Consider the following 24,723-nt stretch of genomic DNA (forward strand, 5'->3'; position numbering starts at 1 on the left):
AAATCAATGGTGAAAACATGTGTTTTAAGTCATTACTTTGAGTACTTATAAGATAATTCCTCATATATATATATATATATATATATATATATATATAATCCAAGTTATGACATTAAAATCTAATTTCTTAACAAAATTTTTTTTTAGATACTAAGGACGGGATAACCCACAAGAACAAACAAAATTAACTACTCAGCATTCCACACTACACGCCTAGACCAATAGAACCCAATAACATCTTCTCTTAACATCTCTATAATATTCACAGGAGGTTGATGAATGACCAAAACTCCATGATCATGCTGAAAAGCCTTATTTACTAACAGATTTGCACACCTGTTTCCCTCCCGAAACACATAACAAATATTGACCTCCCAATCTTTCTTCAAAAGATCACAACACTTATAAATCAAATTAGAAATATGAATATTTGATATACAACCATCCTGCAGCCATGAGGTCACAACAAGCAAATCTATCTCAAGAAAAAATTTCCGAAACCCATTTTGTCATGCCAAAGTAAGACCCTCTAATATCGCCTAAAGCTCAGCCTCAACAATACTACAAATCCCAATATTAATAGAGAACTCAATCAATCATCTCTCTCTAAAGTCTCGCAAAAGTCCCCCTCCTACAAAATTAAGTTTGACCCACCCATCAAGAGGAGGAAATTTCTTAACAAAATTTGTGAAATTAACATCCTACAAAAAAAGAGTATAAATTATCGTATATATCCCTACAATCTAGTAATCATGTATAGGATAGAATAAAAAAGGTGCATTAATGTAATGCACCAAGACAAGGGACTCTCCCTGTCCGTTCTTCACGGCTTCCCAGTGCCATCCACCACAAATGACTTTTAGTCTTTTACTCGAAATTTTGTCTGATAGTTCATCTGCATCGATTAGTGAAAACAACAGAACCCAAAGCTGTCCCGGCCACGCCTAGCAGGGTCATGCTTTAGTGTCATAAAAGTCATGAAAGAAGCAAATTTATAGGAATAAAGCCATTTTTCACACATAAAATCAAAAGCTCACATCAATCACGTCAAGAATCCAATTCTTCCACCACCATTATATGAATAGGCAGAATAGCTTCGATTCACTTTGCCAAACCTGCAACTGTTGCCTGCTTTGAACTTTCTTCTACTCAACATGGCTACTGTGAGTCCCAGTAATTCTAAGTTTCCTTTTCACTTGTTGAGCTGCAATGCAATCATGATGTTTGGAGCTGATAGTTGTTGAAATGTCAATATTCTGAAACAGGTGGTGGAATTGAGAGTGGGTTTGCACTGTGATGACTGCATCAAGAAGATAGAAGGTGAAATCTCATCCCCAAAACAAAGTCCACCTCCTCCCCATCATCATATCATCTCATCTATGTTTTGATTGATAACCTTTTTTGGTATCTGAATTTTGGGTATTAATTATGACACAGATATTGAGAGTTATGATGTGGATACTCAGCTAAACAAGGTCATAGTGAGAGGAAATGTCACAACAGAACAAGTCATCAGAGTTCTACAAAAGATTGGCAAGTCTGCAACCTCTTGGGAGGGAGACCAACTCCATTGTTGAGTTCGTGCATTTTGTAGGCTGTATAATTTCTTCTTTCATCCCTATGATGCCATGAAAATTACATTGTCTCTTCTCTAATTCTCCCATTTTAACCATTTACTACAATCCAGCACCAAAAATCATCCAAAATGCAACAACAAATTTTCTCTCTTACTGTTCTTTGATTGGATTAAAGCAGAGATTACAAACGAGAAAAGATAAGCACAGGCCAGCTACACATGAACATAACTCAAGTACAGTGAAGGAAATGGAAGTTAGTTTTAACTTCTATGTACAGAAATAGCTCCAACTCGGAGCCAACTCCTCGGACTCACTGAGTCGCTCCACGAGATAAGGAAATCTCTATTCACCTGGGCTGGTGTATCATCCTTGGACTAACCACCTTCATGTTCACGATCTTCGGTGCCTTCTCCGCAAACCTCGGAGCTTCCGCCACGATTCGTCCCTTTCGCCACTTTTCCGATCCGATCTTCACCAGATCACGCCGCGGATCCTCCTCCTCCTCTTCTTTCTCAGCAGAAAAAACAAAACAGAATCAGCGATCGACTGTGAAACATATAATCAAGCATTTAATATCCATTATCCATTATACTTACGATTCTTGAAGATCTCGTCGTACTCGAGGTCGTCAAGGAGAGAATCGAGATCCGGAAGGACAGGATCAAAAATATCATCGAAGGAGAGAAAGTATTGGGGATCGAGGTAGCGTTCCTGCAGCCAGTAGTCGCGGAACCAAGGGGAGGACTGGACAAGGGCCCACCACTGGTCCGAGAAGTCCTCCACCGTCCGATAAGCCAGCGGCACGAACATCGGAGCGTTGGGATTCAACGTTGATGATAGTGTAGATGATGATCTCTGAGAGCCGACGCCCATTGTTTACTATGAAAAGGAATTTTTTAGTTGCAGCGAATAAGGATGAGGGGAGCAGTCGATATATAATTGGATATCAAACTAAAATGGCATCAATTATCGTCTTATTTACGAACTTACCACTATATTTTTTTTTCTTTACTTTATCGTCTTCCTCTTCCTTTCATATTTTCAATTTATTTAAAGATATTAAATTTGTTTTATTTTTTGAGTTTATTAACTAAAAAACAAGAAACCAATGGCAATGCAACACGTTTTTGGTGCCTTAAAAAAATTACTGGTATGACACGTGTCCACTGTTCTACCTTTCTTGTCCTTATCCTCGTAACTGCCGTATCTTGTCCATTACACGTCATTGTTCTAATCCATATTGACAGGCACATGCATTGCATCAGGAAGGAAAATTTTATTGTCTTGACGACTTGACGTTAACAAATCGTCCCATTTTCCTTTTTGGGCCCATGAATATGGACCAGAAAGGCCCAAGAAAATGTACACATTGGATGGAGGAGAGTTCCGAGGAATGGGAGGGGCTCCCCAATTATGAAAATGACATATTTGAGTTTAAGAGTTAGAAATTAGTGTTTAAGATTTAAGGCTTCCCAAAAAAAAATTAAGATTTAAGGTTTAGAACTTAATTTTTAGTGTTTAGAGTTTAGTGTTTAAAATTAAAAAAAAATTTCCCCAAAATCTATTATATTCTTACATTATGAACCCCAAAATACTTAATCACACATTTTAATTCATGATTTAACATATTTTTGAAGGAGAATTGAAACCCCTAATCCCGAGTTTGAGATGACAATGCCACTCCATTGCCTAACGCTGCCTACACTTTTGGTCGATGTACTTTGAGTCAAAGAATACCCAAGAGATGTTGTATTGCAAGTAAAGCATGATTTTCTTTCATATTTGTTTCTTAACATGCCTAAGAGTTGTATGATCAATATAAGTATATAGTCGAGTGTCACTGATCACAAATATGAAGTACACATTACAGCTAGTTGCAAAATGGCAAAGGAAATGAGGAAAGAATAAAAAGACTTGGCCAACAACTCCAAAGCAAATAGCTTTCAAATAAGTAATCACTTGAAACCTGCAAAATTTCTACCAGGGAGCGACGAAGCTCACTCGATGCCATGAAATGAGGGCAAGACCGCAATAAGATAGTCCCCGTACCCAACCGCGTCTGTACCAAAGACCAACAGTATAAACAATAAGATGACATGTTTTGAGTGAGAAAGAAGAAAAGAGGGGGATTTCACATATTGCAGTACATAGTAGTTCATGTTCATTAATTGAAACAATCACTTTAATCAAGTAATCAAATTTTGGAGAACAGAACAAAACATTTTCTTCCATTTTGAAACCCTTCCTTTTCCATTATACAACTGTTCTGAAGGTTTGTGCTTCAATTAAATTTACTAGACAGTCTTGTAAAAAAAGCTGCTGGCACTGAAACCAACTGCTGGGATCAGGGAGGAACGAATAGGAACAAATGAATTGTAGGACAGAAATGAAACACTAGGGGATAGTTTAGGAATGAGAAGTAATTTTTGTCAAATGCCACTATATATGCCAAAATGCCCTTGTTTCAAAACTTTAAAAACACACTAAACCAATAAATTATATGAAAAGTTATGATAATCTCGTAATTTTTGCCTAAGCCTCGTATATAACTTCTAAGATGATATTTTGTATACAGTGTGATTGCCAAGTGGAATCACTTAAAATTTTAGCAGCTACCTTATGAAGCAATGCAGGACATTACGAGATAAAAAATTAATAATAAGACGAGAGGAATCATCAAAGAAAACAACTAAGACAATAGAACTATACCTCCATCATCAAAAAGGAGCTTCAAGACCTCTCCAGCCACATCTGACTGTTCATTGAAACAACAGTATGTTGTCATGTAACGCATCTATGTTAAAGGATGCCATGACTAATAATGCAATCGAGAAGACTCACCTTCACCGGAAGTTCGGTACCAAATTGATCTACATATCCAATTACTTGTCCCTCTTTGATCACATCACCCTAATATATTGATTTGTAAGTTAATAAAGTATATGGATTAAAGCAATGTCGAATATGTTTCAGAGCAGGAAAAATCTTTCTTGCTAATCTACAGCCTAGGAAATATTGATGTCAATTAATGGCATAGCTCAAACCATGATCTTAATAATAGGTATCATTTGCTTAGAGGAAATACATGTTCAGCAAATGCAATCTAAAACGACACATTAATTCAGCAGACAAGCTATTTTGACACCTCCATTTGTATCTCAAAGCATTGCCAACTTATTTGTGTCAACTAATATCCTCTCAGTTCTGTATATGTATATACTATCATTTAATGGAGTCCCTAATACAGTTTATGCCAGCAGATCCAGCTCCTAAAATTAAGTGAAACTTCAGGAAATTAAAGCCCGACAAGTGATTGATCAAATTGAGATGTTTATAGTTTATACCAATAACTACCAGAAAATCTGACATAATAAAGACACATGATATTGGACTCACAAAATATAGGTGTACTGAGCATACCTCTTTACAGATAGGAGGCTGCTTCTTTCCTTTTATAGTTCTATTCCTTCGAAATGAGCCAACCTAGAAGCGGTGATAACATATAATAGGTCAATGAATTGTTCCATACCAAGACTAACTGGAAAAGACGGTCCTCGATAAGGGAAGATCACATACCGTTGGAGAAGCTACTTTAACATATCCACCAACTCCAGAAGCTTCCAAGGCAGCCAACTTAGGGGAATTCTGAGAGGATGTGTTTCTAAATGGGCTGACCTTTTCTGGAGAGGATTTGGGTGGTGATGGTGGCGGGGCAACAGGAGCTGATTCATCCATGGGTTTTGTTGGAATAGGTGGTGGTGTTGCAGGAGAGATGTTTAGCATTGGAGCATTTGTGGCACCAACATTCCGCTTCACATGCATTTCAAAGTCCCCGACCTATGAGGAAGCAGTGGATATTCAGTTGAGGAATTTACAAATGTTTGGTAGAGCTACAAAGCCGAAATCCAGCAACGGAATGTATTTAAGGCACCATAAAGCGGTTCTTTTACCAAGAGTTTTATCATCAGTTGAAGAACATACAACTTTTCAGCAGCAATATTTGAGTAAACCATTTGGAAAAAAGACAACCTTTGCAAGAGATAGTAAGCCCATGGCTTTAAAAAGTTTGCATTTACCTTCATTTTCAACTCAGCAATCTCGGTCTCATCACATACTTGTAACACCAATGCCTGATGAATTTATATTAAGAATGTTAGACGTAGAGTCGCATGTCAAATTCAGAAGGAAGGATACTCCTGCTGATCAAATTGAAGACAACAAGAACCAAGACCAATATCAACCAAAACAAATGACTTGACAAGAAAACCCTCCGACCTGCCAAATCTTGGAAATTTAGAATAAGCAATAATTGCTCAACACCTGATCATAACTTCGCAATCATCAATAAGTACTTAAGAAACAAAGAAGACCCCAAAACAAGTAGGGATAGGAGAGTAAGAAATATATCAAATTATCAATGCCTTGTGTCTATGGATATATACTCTGGAACATCCAAAAATAAGATAAATGAGATTGGCCAAGGGCAGCAATAAGTTAGTAACATAATAAAGAAAAAAATATTGAAAGACAGAGAAAACAGATATGCCCTAGGCATGCGTTTTAAGTATTGAAAATGTGTCAGGCTTCAGACAAGCTCTACATACATTATGCTACTATTATAGTCCATCTTAAACATGGCAATATGCTAACCTTCATTGAATAAGAAATTGCATGGACACCGAATACTATTACCAAATCTTAAGTTTCTAACTCAAGAATAAAAATTCAATTTCTCTCAACAGTTAACTAAATAAATTTCACTCCAAAAATTCTTAAGAGTTAACATCTGCAGACAGGTGTTTTGGCAATTAATTCATTCTCCTTTATCTCTTGCACCTTCAAAAGGGGTTCAAATCCAATGTTGACAAATTAGAACCAGCTCAAGGCAAAACTAATCAAAACCAGAATTACTGGGATTCACTATCATGCCGATACCCATATCATTGATGAAGTAATTCAGAATCACAATCAACAATATCCGGAACATATGAAAAATCAGAACTTATGGTAAGGTAGGATGGCACAATCTTTAAAACCAGATACACACCTCAAATCCATTTGGAAAACTTGTGGTTCGTCGAGTAGTTTTCTCCTTCATTTCCATGTCTGATAAAGCCACCATGTTAATGTTCTATACTTTTTGGGTGAAAGAAATTTACGTGCTCAGAAAAACATACATCAACAATAGCAAATGGAAGCACTTTTTAAAAGTCCTAGTAACCGAACTTGTTTTCATACTAAAATTGAAGCACAACTCCGTCTTTGAACAGAAATCAGAATGCAATCCCTACGAAAAAAGTTATTCTTGCAAGAAGAATAACCACAACCCGAATGACTTACTAAATGACTCATAACTACAGCCAAATACACGCCAAAAATTTTACTCTGCCATATCATAAAAAATATAACTATTGTCAATATGACCCATTGATCAAGTGTTTGAGAACTGGAACCCACATTGTTGTCAACTTCAACTTGCCTGAGTTCAGGTCCACATCCAAAGTCCAAGCAGGCTCGCACATGAGAGAATATTAAAAAGGGAAACACATTCCGGCATATCAGGTTTGGGTAGAGGTAAACTCCCGTGCACAAGGCCCCCGCAGGTGAGCGCCTCGGTTCCCGAACCTGACTTTTAAAACACTGCTAGAAATTGAACTTGTGACCTCTAAAAGTTGCAACCCAGCAACTCTACCACCGGACCACAATACATGCTCACCTGTTATATCAGGCTTGGGCATAGCCGAGAAAAAAATGATTGGGATAAGGCTTTGTTGACAATAATGTTGGCCAGCATATGGAGATAGTTGTAACCTTCATGTTATAGTGTTAAATTAATCATAATGACTAAATATTCAAGTATTTTTCAGAAAGATTATAAAGTTCATCACTACAAAAAGTAATGGATGGCTCTAAACTATAACATTATTCATTTATCTAAAAATAGAAGCCCTGACTCACAATGTTGGACAACTATGACTCGCAGCTTGAATCGATGCTTCACCCAGAAAGTAACAAAAAATGTTTTCCCTACTCAAACAAGGAATGGGTACACACTCACCATCTGTCTTGGCTACTACACTAGCTTCAGACGTCTTTACACATGATACTAAAGTTTCATTTCGCCAGATTGGAGAAGAAATAATCGTTCTGCAAATTGTGAAGCCTCGAGTGTCCATTTTACCCGACATGGCCCAGCTGCCATTTTGCACAGAAACAATACCAGGCCTTTCTTGCAAGGATCGCATATGTGAAACAGTGCCTACAGAAACTGGAACCCAAAAATAGCATTTAAACATAAAAATCACAGATTAAAATTTGATAAGAATTAAGAACTGCAAGTAGTCCGAACTATGAGCAGAAAAGCAAGGTATAAGCATATGTGTAGTTAAAAAATGCATTAATCAAACACATTTATATTCATAACAACAAAAATGAACTAAAAGAATCACGATTAAGGGTATCACCCAACCCCAGTGGGACAAAAAGAGACCCCACACCTCAAAAGTAGCTGAGCAAACACGTCAACAATACTAATTAAATTGCGAAGCTGACTTCCATGAGACTCATTATTACTGAGTGTGAGCAAATGATATTGTATGTAAGCAACTATATGGAGCTTCTAAACAAAATTGTCTGAAAGAGCAAATATCTTTGTACAGAAACAGCTGTTAGAATAAGGCATCAGTCAGCTATTGAAGCAAACATTAAGAACCTATTTGTTCAAACTCTCAGAAGTATCTCCAAATTCAGGAAATCTCAAAAAATTCTGAGAGTAAATGCTGGCTGAACAGCTTATGGAACCTTGAGGTTTTATGATCTTGTTTATCAAAAAAATAAATGACTACAGTAGTCTCTTTTGGGTCTTTAGTTAGACTACTTCCATATCATTTTATTATGTATCTTCATAATTTTTACTCTGTATTTTCAAGAGGTATGATTCAACGTCTTTTTTGGTAAGTATATAAACTTTGGTCGCTAAAAGGAATTACAATTCTCTGGACTGACCTATTGTCTAGAACCAGAAGTACATCAAAAATTCATTTACTTTCTCAGTTTCTCTAAAATATAAGGTTACAGCTAGGTTTCATCAAAGGAACATTGCCTAATCTTTTCCCCCTAGTATCATTTTTCTATCGCCTTTTTCTACCTCTTATTTTCTTTTCATTTTTTTCCTCCTATTGTACTCTATTTTAAACCCAGATTCACAATCATGTTCAAAACAGGTGCAATCCTTACATAAACAATTCTACTTTTTCCTAATGGACACATAAATCTTTTTTTTTTTGTAATGTGAAACCCACCCAGCTGCCCACCAAAATGGACACATAAATCAATCCTTTGTTAGTCTTCCTTTCTTTCAAACCCAATCTTAACCCCAATTATCTCATTGGAGTGTGCATTTTAGCATCAACAAAGGTGGACGAGAAGACGGAATTACGAGGAATTTCGCAATCCTGTTCTTTCAAAATTAAGTCCTTCAATGAAAATATACTTCATAAACTGATATAAATTTTGCAGCGCAAAAAGAACTTTCAAGAAAACTAATCAGCCACTGCCTCAAAATAAAACCTCTTACACAACCAAAACCACCCCAATTAGTAAATTAAATTATCAACTTAAAGAATCAAAACAGGGTCGGTATACTATGCAACTCATCTTGTTCCCGGGAGCCATAGCTTCAGTAATTAACTAGAATTGCAGCAAGAAAACCCGATGAAATATGTACACGATAAATTTCCTAGAACAATCAATTATTCTCTCACAAAGTTAGATCCATCTGCCTACTGAACTTAGAAGAACACTATACACAAAGACAATGCTTATGGTTCAAATTCTAACAAGTTCCTAAAGCTCGAAGAACAAGCAATCAAATCAAAGCCAAAATAGATCCACACAACTTCAAATCCTCATTCCAACATCCAAATCCAAGCTCCACACGACTAAATAAAACCACATCCAGGCAAAGTAGTAAAAGCGAAAAGTAAGAGTTACAGTTAGTGGAAACGAAAGAGTGAGAGACTTACAGTGAAAGGATCGGAGGGCAGCGGATGACTCCATTGTCGGAGAAACGAAACCTAAGCCGAGAAATGCAGGGATTCGATCAAGAGAGAGGGGGAAAAATCGACAGATTACAATATAAATGGCGAGAGTTGGTTGGTTTGGTTAGAAAATATAAGCAGAGAGAGTAAGGTTAGTTTCTTTCTTTGAAATGTCCGCCCTCGATCATTAACTTCTGACTTCTCCACCAAAAATCCTCTCTCCGTTTCAGCCTCGAACGAAAAGCTAGAATGCGCTGGTTGCTCAAACGGGCCTACGGGCTACGGGCACTAGTTTTATGGGCTTCGCTTAGTGGACTACAATCGGCCCAACAAGTCAATAGACCCAAACGGCCGCAAATTACATGGGAAAATTTTATATACACACACCATAAAAATACTATCTTTACATTACTTTTTAAACATGATAAGTTTACACTAAAAATTTAGAAGTCTACACACAAAGGTTTAGTGAAAAGACGATTATTCCCTTGATTTGTAAAATATTATAATTTTTATTGTTAAGTTTACACGCACATTAAATATATAGTCTCTAATTAAAGAGGAATTCTCTTATTAAATCCTAAAGTGAGGTCCTAAAATGAGGTTTTACCTTTTAGGGATCAAAATTTTTTCAAAAAAAATTGAAAAAAATATATTTGTATTTTGATCGGTCTTATGAACCCAACGACATTTCAACATGAAAAGTGCATGATAATTATTGATCGTTGCATATAAAACAAAAAATATTTCATACACTATGCAGGTTGCATTTGATTTTTGTTTCGAACAAAAAAATATCATTGGGTTCGTTAGACCGATCAAAACGCAAATATATTTTTTTCAGATTTTGTGAAAAATATTTTGAACCTTAAAAGTGAATCATAAAAGTTAAGATCTCATTTTAGAACCTCATTTTAAAATCTCATGGTAGAATTCATCTCTAATTAAATATATAAAAATTAATTAGAGGACGTTAACCCAGTTAAAGATAGTAATGATAATTTGATTGGGTTCGATCGATACTTTATCATCAAGAAAAATAATAGATGTTCTGATGATGAACAAAAAAAATAATGTCATTGTATACAAAGATATTTATGTAAATTATAAAAAAATTAAAAAATGATGTAAAGATAACGTTTTTATGGTGTGTAGATGAAATTTCTCATTATGTGGAGGTGTATATCGGACCGGGTTACTAGCTATCGTTCCGGACCCGGTGTTTCTTAAGTGCTTAACCACCCAACTAAAAACTTGTTAAGGGATACTGGGTCATCGGATTCGGGCCACAGATTACCAGGATATTGAACCCAGGCTCCAGGTTACCCGAAAATCAAATCACCTAATTTAATGCTCAATTTCTCCACTCTCACCAATAAGGTGGGTTGGTTTTTTTTTTTTTTTTGAGTAATCGAGAATTCTTAATCTCAACATGACCCCGGACAACTGAGAGTTAAACTTGTGCCTCCCGTACTTACAATGAACTACCATAGTTAATTTCATCATCTCAACCAAAGATTCTTTGTTAAGGCAGTGCACCAGAACATATGCTACAATAACGAAGTGACCTACAACGAGACAGACTTCATGGAAACATCCTGATCCGCAACTATATTCTGAAAAACGGAGCCAGTACAGATATTACAAGAACCCATAGCAACATCGACCACTATTCAGCCGAACTAATTTAAGACACAAGCACGCAGAACTCGCGCACGCAGAAGTGTTTTATGGGGATGGTTCCTCAGTTTTCAGCACCTTTTGATTGGTCTGCAGTTGCTGAGTTTTCAGCACCTAAGACACGTCCAGTTAGGGGATCAACAGGACGTGTGTCACGCGGTCCGCCTTTGCGTCCCATTGCCACCATTGGGGGTGGAGGTAATACTCCAGCTCTGAAAAGAATGCGCTGGACAGGATCTGAAGGCTGTGCACCAACCGATAACCAATACCTACAGAATGGACAACAATAAAAACAAGCATTAAGATCATTTCCCATTAGGCGGATAAGATTGTTGCAGTCATCATAAAACTTCATATGGCATACAAGGTAAATGTTGTCTCCTAATACTCATAAAAATCAGAACAACAAAAAACTGATTCTCCCTGACCCTGAGCATACCAGAAGACAAAGAACCAGCCTGATAAAACCGAAAAATGTAAAAAAAAAATTAATGCTCAAATGCTGTAAGCTATAAAAGATCAGAGCTGGAAAACAAACCTTTACCTTGAGGAAATTTCAAATTCACATATTGGATATAGAAAGACGTGGCAGGAAGTCATCAAAGGCACTCCGCCTTATTGAGGTTGCAAGTAGGCAGGAGAGGTGATGAGATCATGGTTTCTCATTATTTTTTATTCGTTATCTTTTGGATGACATCTAACCCATATCAAAGCACAGGCGCAAAAATTTCAAATTGAATATCAATCTTGCTTTGGTTTGAAGCCAATCAAGCGATCTCTGGAAAAGAAGTATATTAATGCAATGGAAAGCTTGTTCTTTTGGGTGTAGTCGTAAAAGGCAACCATTATCCAGGAAGGTTCTGTTCCTTCAATTATTTGTCCTTGCATTGGCAGACGGGACCTGAGGAGTTTGGGAAACTCTTGTGGTTAAGTTCTAAAGGGGGAGGACAAACAGTGATATATTGTGACAGATTTCAAGGAGTAGCAGGCCTTCGTGTAACATAACCTTATGAACATTAACCTCATTCGACCAGGGCATTCTGGTATGATTAAAAAACCAACCCCATCATCTCTCATATGCTAAAGACTTTGCCACCTTTTTTCTTCCCTCACCCTCACCCCTCCTGTGTCTGACCTTCCACATATTTTGAGCGCAAAAGCATGAAAGAATCTACATCTCATAAGACACAAACAGATCAAATATGTAACTTGGCGCACATCACACACATTTATCACTAATTCACTATAGACCAAAATTCAAAATATTAACGACAATGTTTCACAGTATTGTAGCTGTAAATTAATTTGCCAAAAAAAGTGAAAGAAAACGTACTTCACTCTCTCAAAGTTGAGACCCATACGTTTGCCACCGTCTTGACCTGGTTACAAAATGAAATACAGAAATGACAACATCAGATTGGAAATCTTAAAGCCTTTCTTTAGTAGATTACAGAATAGGGATGAGATAACGAAGCAGAAATTTAATTGGTTCAGATTTTACATGTGTCTCATAGTCGTGACTCGTGAGGGTAAGGCACAAGAAATGCTTAAAACACTCAAAAATGACTTCCTTCTCCAAGCAACCTTTCACGATTTCTAGTTTACTTTGTTAATGAGAAACAGAGAAAGCCAATGAGGCCAAGAAACTTTCTTAATGTCTTCTTTATTCTGTTCTAATTGATACTTTGATTTTAATAAACACGGAAGCCAAGCTGCACCCTCTATTCTTAACAAAAAAATAATCTTTCTTCTTCTGCCCGAGAAGCGACACAAATAAGATATAAATTTTTGAATTATTCCCTGGCTATCAATTTTATGGAAAAATTTATGGCGGCATAGGAGTTGTTCATTACCTGTTGGCACCAAAACCCAAAGACAGGGTAAAAGAGAACCAGCAGCCTTGAAAAGAAATTTGCAATCAGAAAAACAAAAACGAAAAAAAATAAAGCATTTGGAGATCAACTTTTGAAATGAGGGAAACCTTGTGCTCTGAATAGGTAAACCCTGGACACCTGGAGCAGCCCCTGACTTCCCAGAACCTGTAAGATTTTCAGGTTTTTTTTTTCTTACTATGAAGACTCAAACCAGAGCTCCTAACTAGAAGTGTGACCCCTAGCCAAATCATTCCAGTATTTTCCTTTTCCACCCAGCATATTCGAGATCCAAATGGAGTTTATGTCTCTTGTTCACCTAGATTCTAAAATGGAGAATGTCTACATGCCATGTATTGGTATTGGTGCAGTGGCTTTTTAGTGTTCCAATTTTCTACTTGGACATATCATTGAAGCTAACACCAAGTAATACTGAAGAAAACCAAGCAAGGTGGAGTACATAATGATATTGGTCCACCAGAGCCCGAACTCTTTTGGCTTACAATCGATGGAGGTTCCCCCACTTACCCAAAAAAAAAGATGAAGGTTCCCCACATTTATATCAACCAAGTCAGGTTTTGCTATAATCTTCATCTACAGACACTTTATCACTGTCTTCCGTAACCCAAACTAAGATTCATGCTCCCAGTTCAATTCGATCGCCTCACAAAATTTAACAACCAGAGATAATCACACTCATCTAAAACCTTTCGAAACAAAAGTGGAAAAAGGGAAAAAAAATTAACAGAGGGACTGTGCGCATAAAAAAGATGCAGAGGCAGAGGGCGGAGAGGATACCTGGTAGGGGATTGTAGTAACCCAATACTTCAAGGTGTTTTCCATCCCGGGGAGACCTACTATCAGCAGCCATAACCCGATAAAATGGCTTGTTTTTGCAGCCCAATCTCGACAATCGGATCCTTACCACCATTTTCTTAGATTTATTCTTGCGTAGTCAAACTGTGGGGCGGAAGAAATTTAGTAGTCATCATTCTTTGGATAGATAGAATGCGATATGAATGAATAAGACGGACATACCTGGAAGAAATCGAATGGCGACCAGATGGCAAGAGAGAGCTGCGGCGTCGAGCCTTGAAGGTTTAACAGTAAGACAAAGGAGAAAATTCTGAAAGCCGCAAAACGCGATAGGGGTGTACACCGGGCGGGTTCCGGTTATCAGACCCAGTCTGACCCGGTCCAGCAACTCTATTATATGGAACACAATGGATTGAAATAAGCTCAAAAATAGTTTCTCATTCTGTTGCTAAGAATCGGTGTTGGGAAACCCATCGTAATGCCCAGTTCTTCCACTTGAAGAATTGAAAAACAAAACACACGACATTTTGCAGAGGGAACAAGTGAACAAGCATATATGTAAACATTGTTTTATTCAGCATAGCTATTAACAGACATAAATGTATACATTGTTTTATTTTGCAGAGATATTAACAAACATAAATGTAAACATTGTCTTATTCAGCTACTAATATACAGATCTCCGAGAACCCAAAAGACAATTGTATTACTGCTTTCCGGAATATAGATAATTTTTCTCTAGTACTGAAAATTTCTATATTCTTGAAAGAGAAAAAAAAGGTTTATCCTGCTTAAGTTCCCCAATTCAAAAAACTCTAGAGAATTAGCGCAGCAGCGTCGATGGTTTCCATCACTTGAGCTTCATACAAAGACAGTGAATAAAGAATTAACCAGACAACATCTTAGATCTTCCAAGCCCTTCCTTCACATCTGTCATTCGCCATTCATCTTCAGTGCGAAGGCAAGCCAAAGAAATCGTCTCTCTTTGAATGCGAAATCAAAGAAATCATCTCAGTGCCTCATTCCTAAAAACTCCACAAGTCATCTGACGAGTCTAGATTCAGGTAGCCTTCAGTGTTTTGGTCTTCCTGCTTCACTCGAGCCAAACTTCCAAGAATCTTTGGATCCGGATTCCGCAGCTGGTGTGAAATATTTGGGGCCTTATCAACCTTAGCGTGCTCACAGCCCAGGAACTCCAACTCACTAGTATCAAGAGGATGGTTGTCCAGGATCCCAAGCAACTCATCCATGTCAAACATCTCTTCCATGGACAGACTCTGCCACTGATCCTGCTGGCCCTCACATCCACTAGCCCAACCATAGTCGGCTATATCAAGTTGATCATCTTTTCTTCTTGTTTCAATGTCACAACTCTGACAGGGCCCATCTTCAATGCAGGGCCTTACTTCATGCATGATGCCATATGCCGCATTTGGCCCAGGCTTCTCCTCTCCTCCTGATCTGACATCAGTCATATTAACCCATTTGGACTCGTGTTCTGCTTCAAAATTGATAGTGTTCAAAGAATCTGCCTCAGTACCAACAGGATGTTGTCCCACTTCCCCGACTGCACAAACCTCAGAGTGGGATGATGTAGTAGAATCTGAACTAGCAGCAGTTGCAACAGAAGAGTACGACGTCGACACAACCGGGGATACATCCTTTGCATCATCAGACAAGCAACTGCTACTAATGTGAGGCAGGTTGAGGCGGGCATATAGACCGTACATTGCCCTCGCAGCTTCATCATAAGCTAGTGCAGCCTGGACAGCAGTAGGAAAGGTGCCCAACCACAGCCTCGGACCGCGATTTGGCTCCCGAATTTCAGCAACCCATTTTCCCCAAGTTCGCTGCCTAACACCCCTGTAATTACACCTTGAGTTATCAGGCCCTCCTTTTCCCTTCATGCAACCCTTCTTTGAACCCTTTGCAGGAGCCTTACGGATAGGTCCAGCCCCATATTGGCTAGGTTCAAAATCTTCACGGTAGTCTTTCCACTTTGCAAGTGTCTCTGCCAAGGTCTGAGTTCCATCTTGTCGCTTTCTTTTCCTGGAAAAATGCACCATCAGAAACAGTAGCATTAGCTCCTGAATCGCAAGTACCTTACTTTCCAATTTGATCTCAATAACTATCCATAACAAGAGGCAATGCTTATCAAATAAAAAAAAGAGGCAAGAAATTCGTAGATGATGTCCTCGAAATTAAAGAACATAACAAAAAAATGCTTCCTAATTTGCAGAAAACATAAAGAGTAATTGAAATCACATATCCAGACCCTAGCAAGATATTGTGCTCTCCTCACTATCTAACCAATTTTGCTTTATATAGTTAACAGCAATTTCTTTGGCAGCAAGTCTCTACCTTTAAAAGTTTTCAAGGGAAAGCTTGCCGTGCAAGTACTAGAATCCCAAAAATCCAACATTTACTTAAAATATCAAAGGAATTAAAACTGAATTTCCCAAATCTAAGAAGAAAACCGGAAACACACTCGAATTCACACAACAACTCCAAACCCTAGCACATACCACTGATACCAGGACCACCTAAAACGCAAATTCAGAGACTAACAAACAAAGTCCTCAAATTTAATGTCAAAAAGGAAAAAAAAATGTAAAATATTTCACATAGGCAGAAGGGATTCAAGTTTCCCAACTCATGAGGTCTGCAGCAACCCAAAATCAACCCAAGCAAATAACAAATCCTCTCACCCAAATACCCCCAATCAAATCAATCCAGACACGCAAAACAGAAGAAACCAGAAACCCCAAAAACAAACATCAATCAAAAATTACATTGTAGAAAAAAAATCACAAAAAAAACCAGAATTAAAACGAACCTTTCAACAGTTTGTGTAGTCATGACTGCCAGTGTTTCTCTCTGCAACGTAATCTTTGTATTTCGTATCTCAAACAGTTTTGAAAGAAGATCAATCGACACTCAGGTAGGGGTTTTCTTTTATCTTGTGTGCGCTTCGAGAATATCCTAGATAGCCGTGAGCGGGACTCTCAGGAAAAATCAAGATCCTCTAACGAGAAGAGGTGTGAGAGATATTTATAGCCTTCTCTAGATATTTCCTTATGAAAAAACCAGTGACACGTGGACCTTGAATAATAGCTGATTTCTTTCTGTTCAAGTACTATCTGACACTTTTATCCTTGCATCCAATGAAAATTACAAAATCCGCCATTGGATGTGGTTCTAGTTGTATGGAAAATATCTGGTCAAAGTCGCAACTTGATGCATCTAGAATGTTCGGGGAAGTACGGCTTTGATTGAGATGGAGACAGTCGCTAAGTGGTCTTGAGATATTTAAATCTTGTCTTTACTTAAACATACCCTCTCTAGGATTAGTTTTAGTAAAAAATAAATATTTATATTATTTTAAGCAAATAAATAAAAGCAAGATAATGAACATATATGGTGGAATAAATACGTGTCCTTTTAACACACACGTTTGAGCGCTGCTTGGACTCCACGTGTCATCATCTGATTCCATCTACCATGTCAAGATGACCTCAAATGACCCTTTGGTCACTTTCATGGTGTGCGTTTACGAGGGAATGGATGGTGAAAAGGTGATTTTTGATGAACTAATAGAAAAAATGATGTTACAACCATGTTTTTATGTTGATTCATTTTTATTCGGTCAATTGGTATGACATGGGAGTTGTCATGTCTATATATTGATTTACTTGGGGTTTCACTTTACTTTACAACGACACATTCATATCAAAATTAATATTGAGTCTCACTTTTATTACAAATCAAATCATCAAATTTATATCATTTAACTAATATATTTTGTTAACTCAATTACATCATCACAATACGCAGTTATATCAACAAAACACATCCCGATGGGTGCATGGCATGGGGTGACTAATTTGAGTCATTAATCTATCTTCTAATGAGTTGTATTCCCACTCTTTCTTTATGGGTTAAGAGATGTAAAGAAAAATAAATTGTTAATAATGAATATTTAATGGGTGCATGGCATGGGGTGACTAATTTGAGTCATTAATCTATCTTCTAATGAGTTGTATTCCCACTCTTTCTTTATGGGTTAAGAGATGTAAAGAAAAATAAATTGTTAATAATGAATATTTAATGGCACATATGGATTATTTCTGCCACTTCTTGTTTTGCAAACATGGTGTGACGAGATTAATAAAGCTATCTATAGTTAATTATAAGATAATTAACAACTCATAATGTTTTAACGTTAAATCCCATTCCAAGTCAACTTTTTTTTTTAAAAAAAAAAAAAAAACTTGAAATAAAATTTCATATCTGTCAAAAGCTTGACCAGCCCCTTGTGCTTCCTCTATATCTTCCTCTCACCCCAAATTGTCTCGTCTTTCAATCGAAGCTTCATGTTCTTCTTCAGAATTTCCTAATTCTGAGAAGTTCATGACACGGTTGAGAGGCAGCATTGAATTGGGGTTTCATTTCCTGACACAAAATGGCAAACATAACGGCTTCCGGCGTGTTTGGGGCCAATGTACCGGCGATGATTTGCATAAACTATGACAAGGAAATGTATAATGTGAGAGGTATCTGGCATGGAGTAAACCCATTGGATTACATTCAACCTGTCTTCATGTTGCAGGTCATTTTAGCCTTTGTTGTCCCCAGAATCGTTTATTTACTTCTCAGGCCTTTGAGACAACCAAGATTCGTTTGCTATCTTCTGGTAACTTTTTTTTAACTGATTCTCTGATTCTTTAATTTTTAGATTGAATGCATTTCATGCTCAACTAACCCTTCTAAATTTAGAGAAGCCTAATTACAATTTTTATTGTTCAAATAGATATGTTTAGGTCTTCAAAATGCATAATCTCTGTGTTCATACATTCTCTGGTATAGTTTAGTCATGATCATTCATGGTTCATTTGTGGGTACGAATCCTTTTGAGGAATTGTCTGTAATTAGTTACTTTACAATTGCAAGGATTTATATGCTTTAGTGATCAGTTGGATGTTTTTGGTTTCATATACTGGACGAATGGATACTCGAACTTAAGAAATGAGGCGTAGGTTGAAGTTCAAAACTGAGAGATAAATGTATTGAAGTGAAATGAAAATTTTGTCGCAATTTTGTCACGTCCCGCCTGATGTATCGTATTCCTTTTACAGGGTGGAATAATCTTAGGACCATCAGTGTTGGGGCGACACAAGCCCTTGATGGACAAAATATTTCCACACAAAGAGGCTGTCCTATTGAATTCAGTATCAGCAATTGGAGCATTGTTCTTCATATTCATCACAGGTGTAAAAATGAACACTGCTATGGTCCTCGAGACAGCGAGGAATGCTTGGAGAGTTGGCGTGTCTTGCCTTTTATTGTCTCTGTTGGTCACGATTGTATTCTGTACGATCCTCCAACCCTTCATCCATATAGCTCCTGCAACACCCTTGATACTCATATTCACAAGTCTGCTATGTGCAACGTTCTTTCCTGCTACTGCTTACGCCCTTCAAGAACTCAATCTCCTGAATTCCGAACTCGGCCAACTAGCCATGTCTGCATCAATGACCAATGAAATGTTCTTATGGTTGTGCATGGTCATGACTGTCATTGTTATGCAATCCAGTTCCAGTGAAGTATTTGCTGCTTGCCTAGCAACTATTGGATTTATTGTTTTGGCAATTGGGGTCGTTAGGCCAGCGGCAAAATACATTGTCAAGAGAACTCCAGAAGGGAAGCCAGTGAAAGAAGTTTATGTAATTTTAGTGACAATCACTGCTTTGTTAATGTCATTGATGAGTGAATTAATTGGGGGGACGTTTGTTCAGGGCGCTTTAATTACAGGATTACTTGTACCAGAGGGACCGCCTCTGGGTGCTACAATAGTAGAAAAATCTGAGCTTCTGATCATGGAATTCTTTCTGCCAATGTTCTATGTCCAGGTCGGTTATCATCTCAACGTGACTTTGATAACTGATTGGAAGCAATTTGCATCTTGGCAATTAATAGTTGTAGCAGGAGTTCTAGGGAAGATGGTAGGAGCTATGGTGGCTTCACTGTTCTTCACTATCAGCATTAGGAATGCCTTCTTGCTTGGTCTCATCTTGAGCATTAAGGGTGTTCCTCACATTCTTGCTTTAGGAAATGCAAGACAGAATAAGGTTAGACAAATCTTTATGCTATCCCCTCCTAGTACATTTGTTCATTGGTATTTCTACAATTCGCGATGGTAGTGTGCTTGTCGTTCTCACTTCTCAGTTGTTTATTATACAGGTGATAGACTCCCAGTCACTAGACACGCTAGCGCTATCAGAAATGGTGCTGACAGCGATTTTAACTCCCATGGTAGAGATGTTATACAATCGTCAGGCGATACAAAGCCTGTCTTGTTCATACAAAAAACGAACAAAAACGCTCCAGACAACTCGTCGCAATGAAGAACTCCGAGTCCTCTCTTGCATTCACAATGAAGACAATGTCCACAGCATCATCACTCTCCTTGAAACCTCCAATCCCACTTACATCAGCCCCATCTGTGTCTATGCCTTCCATCTAGTTGACCTCATTGGCCGAGCAGCACCGGTCCTCGTCCAGGAAAGCAAAACAAAATTCAAGCGAAGCATCTCCAATCACATTGCCAAAGCATTCGCCAACTATACGAAATGCTCTCGAGGTCCAGTGGAGACACATTCCTATACAATGATTGCTCCATACAAGACCATGCACGAAAGCATTTGTGGATTTGCTGAAGATAAGCTGATTCCTCTCATCATCGTACCTTTCCACGATAATCAAGAAGTAAAGCATGCAAATGCAATACGAAATTTCAACAAGAATGTGCTCTTGTATGCACCGTGCACTGTTGCGATTTTGGTTGATAGGGGTTTCCATCGGCCACTGCAGTTAGTACAGTTCTCCTGCAATATTGCAGTACTCTTTATAGGTGGTGTTGATGATCGCGAGGCCTTATCGTTAGCTGCAAGGATGTCAACACACCCTAATGTGAGCATCACCGTACTAAGAATCATCACAACAGAAGACACCAATCAAGAGGCGCCCTATAGCGAAAGTGAGACAATCCTGGACGATATTTTGATGGATGAATTCAAGCAAATGACTAGCAGCAATGCATGCGTCGTGTGCAAAGAAGTTGAAGCCAAGGACAGTGTAGAACTAATGGAAGTGATTCGATCTGTTAAGAACAAGTATGACCTAGTTATGGTGGGAAGGCGACGAGGGTTCAAGTCCAAGTTTGAGCAAGAGATGGTTGAGTGGGTTGAGCATGTTGAGCTTGGAGTGATTGGTGATGCACTTACTTCGTCTGATTTTTGTGGGGGGACTATGTCAATCCTAGTTATGCAACAGTGTGGAGACGTTAATGTAGGAGCAGGAGGAGCTACTCAGTTTGAGGTGCTTAAGGATAATTTGTCTTTTCATCAGGGATAATGAACTTTCAAAGCATGGTTTAGCCTATCAATTAATCAAGGGCTGGTCAAAATTTTGCACATAACAATTCTTTCCTTAATTTTTTTCCCCTTGATTTCTTTCCGTCAACATCTCCTCTTGACCTAGAACGTAAATGGATCAAAGGTATGAACTGCGTCAATAAAACATAGAAGAGAAGGCTCTAGAAACTAGAAAGGCAGACTGATTTTATTCAAAGATGCCTAGCCTAACGGGATTACAGACTTATCTAAACAAAAATAAAGAAACCTTAAAATTGACAATTATATCAAAAATGACAAATTGGGGTTAGGCCCACAAATTACTACTAAAAATCCTAAACAAATTAGAATCAACGAAACGTGATTCAGACTTCTAATTAAAAAGATGTAACCAAAACAAAATATTCCTAAAATGACAATACTGCTAAATTGAAGGCCTGAGTGATGGATTTTGTCCCAAAAATAATGGAGCTAGTGAATAACATTGGTTAGATGCGAATCGATGTTTTGAGTCGGTCTCTCAAATTTCATGCAATTCAAAGTTGTAAGATTTTTATTTTTGATTTCGAATGATCCAAAAGACGTAAAAAAAACTTTTTGCTAACATGTTCTACATCACCTCTTAGGAAGCAAAATCCGGTAACCAAACATTGTAAGGATGGTTAGCATAGTTAAGTTAATCAAAGATAGACAACACTTGAATCAAATATATTAGAGTGCGTTAGTGTTTCTGTTTGTTATACCATAAAATAGTCTCCATACATGCCTATTTTCTATCCAAGCAAGTAGTAACCCAGATGTTATCTTAGCTCAATTGCTGTGTCTTTAATTCTTACTCAATATGTGTGATCTTTATCAATTACATGAATTAGAAGAGAAGTAGTTCTTGGAAAATTGCTTTTACACTAAATATTGAAGAACATTACATCACATGTGAAAAAACAATGATGAAAACTTGTTGGAGTACATGAATTTCAATAATAATGTAATTTAACAGACATTTCTTGAGTTAATTAACATAGAGGCATGTCTGCTGGAGGTTCCTCTAGAGTCTGTGTTTCTTCATGTCCATTCTCTACCAAGAAAGCCATGGCCAAACCCCATGTAATATGAACATCCAAGTGACAGTGCATTATCCACACACCTGTACATGACAAAACACAAGTGAAGTGATCATAAATTTCCAAAATTCATGATCAAAGAAATGAAACCAAATATTGAGTTTCTGAGTGATGATTCTACCAGGATTGTCAGCGACGAATCGAATGACTGCCCACCCATTTGCAGGCACACCTACTGTGTTCCTCATTGGTGGATCAACAAGATTAAACTTGCCTGTATCATTCCTGGGATTGAAATTTCCAAACCCTTCAGCGATGATGTAGAAGTCGTATCCGTGGAGGTGAATTGGGTGGTTTTCAGGAGTGACAATACTTGTGCCTTGCAGCACAATCTGCACTCTTGAACCAAACTTCAGCCTGTACAATTTAGTGCCTCTAATAGGTTGCCAGAGTGATTGGCTAACGTTTCCGGTGTAATCGAATGTCACCTGTGGGTTTGCTGGAAAATCAGAAGTGAAAACTCCTGGAATGCCATGGTGATGTGCTTGTAATAGGGAGAAGTTTGAAGGAAGCACAAAGGACACATTGCTCATACTAGAAGTGAAGCGAGTACTATTCGGTCCCTGGCACCGGCTTGATGGATAATTTGGGGGACAATTATCGAGTCCTAGACCAATTGTTAAGAAGAGACTCTCATCAATTTCAGTTGGAACTTCCACTTTCTCGATGCTCCGAAAACTTGTAGTGAAGGCAGTGACTGTTGCTGTGTCATTGTAAGCAGGAAGAGTAGGCCTAATTGGTGTCGCTGTTAGTCCCTCTTTGGCAGCACAAGGTGCAGCTTTGTACTCAAGTATTGCAGTTGTTGTTGTGTTGTCAAAGGGCACGTTTAGCGCAGTGTGGTAGGCGCGTGCTGCGATGTAGTATCGTCCTGGTGGCTGATCTCCAGTGATCAAAACATCAGTAGTTTGGCCAGGTCCTAACACCACAACTGAGGTGGTGAAGGGCTTGATGTAGGAGGCATCAGCACCAACAACTGTGAGCCTGTGGTTTGCGACGGTGAAGAAGAGTGGCTGGTTCAATCCTGCGTTGATGATTCGGAGGAGATTGGTCTCGCCAAAGTCAATCGGAACTATGGAAGTGTCTGCATAGCAATCAAATCATGGATGTCATCTCCTTCACATATCACATACAAGCAGAGCATTTTGCAGCATGCAGGGGACTCTGTTTGCATATTCCGAAATGGGCTCAAAATGGACCTTGGTGGGCTTTGGCCCATCAGGATCATGGCCCGGCCCATCCATAGAAGGATAAAACAGTTCAGTTCACAAACCTTTGCTTGAGCAGTTGTAAAGATCCCCAGGTTGTCCATTGATGGTATATGCATCAGAAATATTTGGAGATCCACCAGTTCTTGTTGACTCCCTCACAACATCCATTGGGTTTGCATCCCACCATTCCCCTAATAAGCATACATCATTAAAGCCCATTCCAGATGAAAGAATCACACAACTTTTCAAATTCATTTATATAAAAATAAAGACCATATGTTATTCCTGCAGTCATTTGGTGAAAATCATAACATACCAAGAAGAAGTGGTGTTTCTCTCCTTGGCTTAGGGAAAGGATAAGAGGTTCCATTTTTCGGACGAATAATTAGAGCTCCATAGACAGTAGCTCTAAGCCAAGAACTATGTGCATGCCACCACAATGTTCCTTCCTGTCCTTGAATTCTAAATCTGTATGTGTAACTCCCTCCAGGTCTAATTGGACATTGTGTCACAAATTCCGGTCCATCTGCCCACGCCGTTCTAATCTGGCGGACACCATGCCTGTCAGCAAAATGTATATATATACACATGTGATTAGTTTTTCATATCGGCTAAGTATGAGACACTGAAATATTTAAGTGTTAGTACCAGTGAATGGTGATGTTATAGTGAGCTTTGTTAGCGACATTGACGACTAGAGTGTCTCCATTGTTGACCTCCAAGGTTGGTCCTGGGAACATCCCATTCACTGTAATGCTGTTGTGGGTGTTGCACAGCCTCTTCACTGACGTTGCTTGCACCTATACGTACACACATATAACTATATAAGCATAAGAAGGACTAAAGAGTACTTTCTTAAGAATAGTAATTATAAAATGGATTGGCACATACAACAAATTCATGGTACTGTGTCTTTGCATTTGCCAAGGAAAATGCAGAAGCAGACAGAAGCAGAATTCCTAAGCAGATGAATATGGCAGTAGGTTTGAGGAGCTCCAT

At 38.2% G+C, this 24,723-nt stretch overlaps 6 protein-coding genes and 1 long non-coding RNA gene across 9 annotated transcripts; 2 read left to right on the forward strand and 5 right to left on the reverse strand.

Annotated features, from left to right (window-relative positions):
* The first annotated feature begins 868 nt into the window (after nt 1–868).
* On the forward strand, nt 869–1,650 carry LOC120014456. 2 transcript variants are annotated; one of them, XR_005471565.1, is made up of 3 exons: nt 869–1,163; nt 1,266–1,320; nt 1,438–1,650. It is a non-coding gene; the product is annotated as an uncharacterized LOC120014456 (long non-coding RNA). The 2 variants fall into 2 exon arrangements; XR_005471564.1 differs by having other exon boundaries at nt 1,110–1,320.
* A 56-nt stretch (nt 1,651–1,706) lies between these two features.
* On the reverse strand, nt 1,707–2,498 carry LOC120014455 (protein EARLY RESPONSIVE TO DEHYDRATION 15-like). 2 transcript variants are annotated; one of them, XM_038866416.1, is made up of 2 exons: nt 2,174–2,498; nt 1,707–2,081 (listed from the first exon to the last, which is right to left on the reverse strand). In XM_038866416.1, exons 1-2 carry the CDS (start codon nt 2,448–2,450, stop codon nt 1,924–1,926), a joined length of 435 nt encoding a protein of 144 aa, XP_038722344.1. In that variant the 5' UTR covers nt 2,451–2,498; the 3' UTR covers nt 1,707–1,923. The 2 variants fall into 2 exon arrangements, with proteins under 2 accessions (XP_038722344.1, XP_038722343.1); XM_038866415.1 differs by having other exon boundaries at nt 1,707–2,084; nt 2,174–2,489.
* Nucleotides 2,499–3,311: 813 nt separating this feature from the next.
* LOC120014369 (biotin carboxyl carrier protein of acetyl-CoA carboxylase-like) lies at nt 3,312–9,820 on the reverse strand. Its single transcript, XM_038866305.1, has 9 exons — nt 9,602–9,820; nt 7,636–7,845; nt 6,625–6,683; nt 5,654–5,707; nt 5,154–5,414; nt 4,998–5,060; nt 4,419–4,487; nt 4,287–4,332; nt 3,312–3,636 (listed from the first exon to the last, which is right to left on the reverse strand). Exons 1-9 carry the CDS (start codon nt 9,633–9,635, stop codon nt 3,575–3,577), a joined length of 858 nt encoding a protein of 285 aa, XP_038722233.1. The 5' UTR covers nt 9,636–9,820; the 3' UTR covers nt 3,312–3,574.
* A 1,270-nt stretch (nt 9,821–11,090) lies between these two features.
* LOC120015329 (30S ribosomal protein S16-2, chloroplastic/mitochondrial-like) lies at nt 11,091–14,365 on the reverse strand. The gene is made up of 4 exons (XM_038867707.1): nt 14,206–14,365; nt 13,966–14,127; nt 12,630–12,675; nt 11,091–11,565 (listed from the first exon to the last, which is right to left on the reverse strand). The coding sequence occupies exons 2-4, from the start codon at nt 14,096–14,098 to the stop codon at nt 11,361–11,363; spliced, it is 384 nt and encodes a 127-aa protein (XP_038723635.1). The 5' UTR covers nt 14,099–14,127; nt 14,206–14,365; the 3' UTR covers nt 11,091–11,360.
* Nucleotides 14,366–14,538: 173 nt separating this feature from the next.
* Nucleotides 14,539–17,014, reverse strand: LOC120015328 (dehydration-responsive element-binding protein 2C-like). The gene is made up of 2 exons (XM_038867706.1): nt 16,820–17,014; nt 14,539–16,032 (listed from the first exon to the last, which is right to left on the reverse strand). The coding sequence occupies exons 1-2, from the start codon at nt 16,840–16,842 to the stop codon at nt 15,009–15,011; spliced, it is 1,047 nt and encodes a 348-aa protein (XP_038723634.1). The 5' UTR covers nt 16,843–17,014; the 3' UTR covers nt 14,539–15,008.
* Nucleotides 17,015–18,323: 1,309 nt separating this feature from the next.
* LOC120014816 (cation/H(+) antiporter 15-like) lies at nt 18,324–21,447 on the forward strand. The gene is made up of 3 exons (XM_038866891.1): nt 18,324–18,676; nt 19,119–20,111; nt 20,224–21,447. The coding sequence occupies exons 1-3, from the start codon at nt 18,446–18,448 to the stop codon at nt 21,394–21,396; spliced, it is 2,397 nt and encodes a 798-aa protein (XP_038722819.1). The 5' UTR covers nt 18,324–18,445; the 3' UTR covers nt 21,397–21,447.
* A 777-nt stretch (nt 21,448–22,224) lies between these two features.
* On the reverse strand, nt 22,225–24,723 carry LOC120015529 (laccase-5-like). Its single transcript, XM_038867989.1, has 6 exons — nt 24,616–24,723; nt 24,373–24,524; nt 24,041–24,285; nt 23,787–23,915; nt 22,638–23,597; nt 22,225–22,539 (listed from the first exon to the last, which is right to left on the reverse strand). The coding sequence occupies exons 1-6, from the start codon at nt 24,721–24,723 to the stop codon at nt 22,409–22,411; spliced, it is 1,725 nt and encodes a 574-aa protein (XP_038723917.1). The 3' UTR covers nt 22,225–22,408.

The sequence above is a fragment of the Tripterygium wilfordii genome, chromosome 14, assembly GCF_013401445.1.
Source record: "Tripterygium wilfordii isolate XIE 37 chromosome 14, ASM1340144v1, whole genome shotgun sequence".
NCBI classification, from domain to species: domain Eukaryota; kingdom Viridiplantae; phylum Streptophyta; class Magnoliopsida; order Celastrales; family Celastraceae; genus Tripterygium; species Tripterygium wilfordii.

What these genes read in the sequence shown, in the direction of transcription:
- LOC120015328 (XM_038867706.1), bottom strand. Translation starts at nt 16,842, where the DNA reads ATGACTACACAAACTGTTGAAAG. An exon ending in ACTACACAAACTGTTGAAAG is followed by an intron (nt 16,033 to 16,819) that starts GTTCGTTTTAAT and finishes GCATTTTTCCAG; the next exon opens with GAAAAGAAAGCGACAAGATG.
- LOC120014455 (XM_038866415.1), bottom strand. Translation starts at nt 2,450, where the DNA reads ATGGGCGTCGGCTCTCAGAGATCATCATCTACACTATCATCAACGTTG. An exon ending in CGACGAGATCTTCAAGAATC is followed by an intron (nt 2,085 to 2,173) that starts GTAAGTATAATG and finishes CTGCTGAGAAAG; the next exon opens with AAGAGGAGGAGGAGGATCCG.
- LOC120014369 (XM_038866305.1), bottom strand. Translation starts at nt 9,635, where the DNA reads ATGGAGTCATCCGCTGCCCTCCGATCCTTTCACT. An exon ending in TGTAGTAGCCAAGACAGATG is followed by an intron (nt 6,684 to 7,635) that starts GTGAGTGTGTAC and finishes TGGCTTTATCAG; the next exon opens with ACATGGAAATGAAGGAGAAA. An exon ending in TTAAAGTAGCTTCTCCAACG is followed by an intron (nt 5,061 to 5,153) that starts GTATGTGATCTT and finishes CACCGCTTCTAG; the next exon opens with GTTGGCTCATTTCGAAGGAA.
- LOC120014816 (XM_038866891.1), top strand. Translation starts at nt 18,446, where the DNA reads ATGGCAAACATAACGGCTTCCGGCGTGTTTGGGGCCAATGTACCGGCG. An exon ending in GATTCGTTTGCTATCTTCTG is followed by an intron (nt 18,677 to 19,118) that starts GTAACTTTTTTT and finishes TTCCTTTTACAG; the next exon opens with GGTGGAATAATCTTAGGACC. An exon ending in GAAATGCAAGACAGAATAAG is followed by an intron (nt 20,112 to 20,223) that starts GTTAGACAAATC and finishes TTTATTATACAG; the next exon opens with GTGATAGACTCCCAGTCACT.
- LOC120015329 (XM_038867707.1), bottom strand. Translation starts at nt 14,098, where the DNA reads ATGGTGGTAAGGATCCGATTGTCGAGATTGGGCTGCAAAAACAAGCCA. An exon ending in TTACTACAATCCCCTACCAG is followed by an intron (nt 12,676 to 13,965) that starts GTATCCTCTCCG and finishes TTTTGTAACCAG; the next exon opens with GTCAAGACGGTGGCAAACGT. An exon ending in CTCAACTTTGAGAGAGTGAA is followed by an intron (nt 11,566 to 12,629) that starts GTACGTTTTCTT and finishes TCCATTCTGTAG; the next exon opens with GTATTGGTTATCGGTTGGTG.
- LOC120015529 (XM_038867989.1), bottom strand. Translation starts at nt 24,723, where the DNA reads ATGGAGCTCCTCAAACCTACTGCCATATTCATCTGCTTAGGAATTCTG. An exon ending in TATAACATCACCATTCACTG is followed by an intron (nt 24,286 to 24,372) that starts GTACTAACACTT and finishes TTTTGCTGACAG; the next exon opens with GCATGGTGTCCGCCAGATTA. An exon ending in AGAAACACCACTTCTTCTTG is followed by an intron (nt 23,916 to 24,040) that starts GTATGTTATGAT and finishes TATGCTTATTAG; the next exon opens with GGGAATGGTGGGATGCAAAC.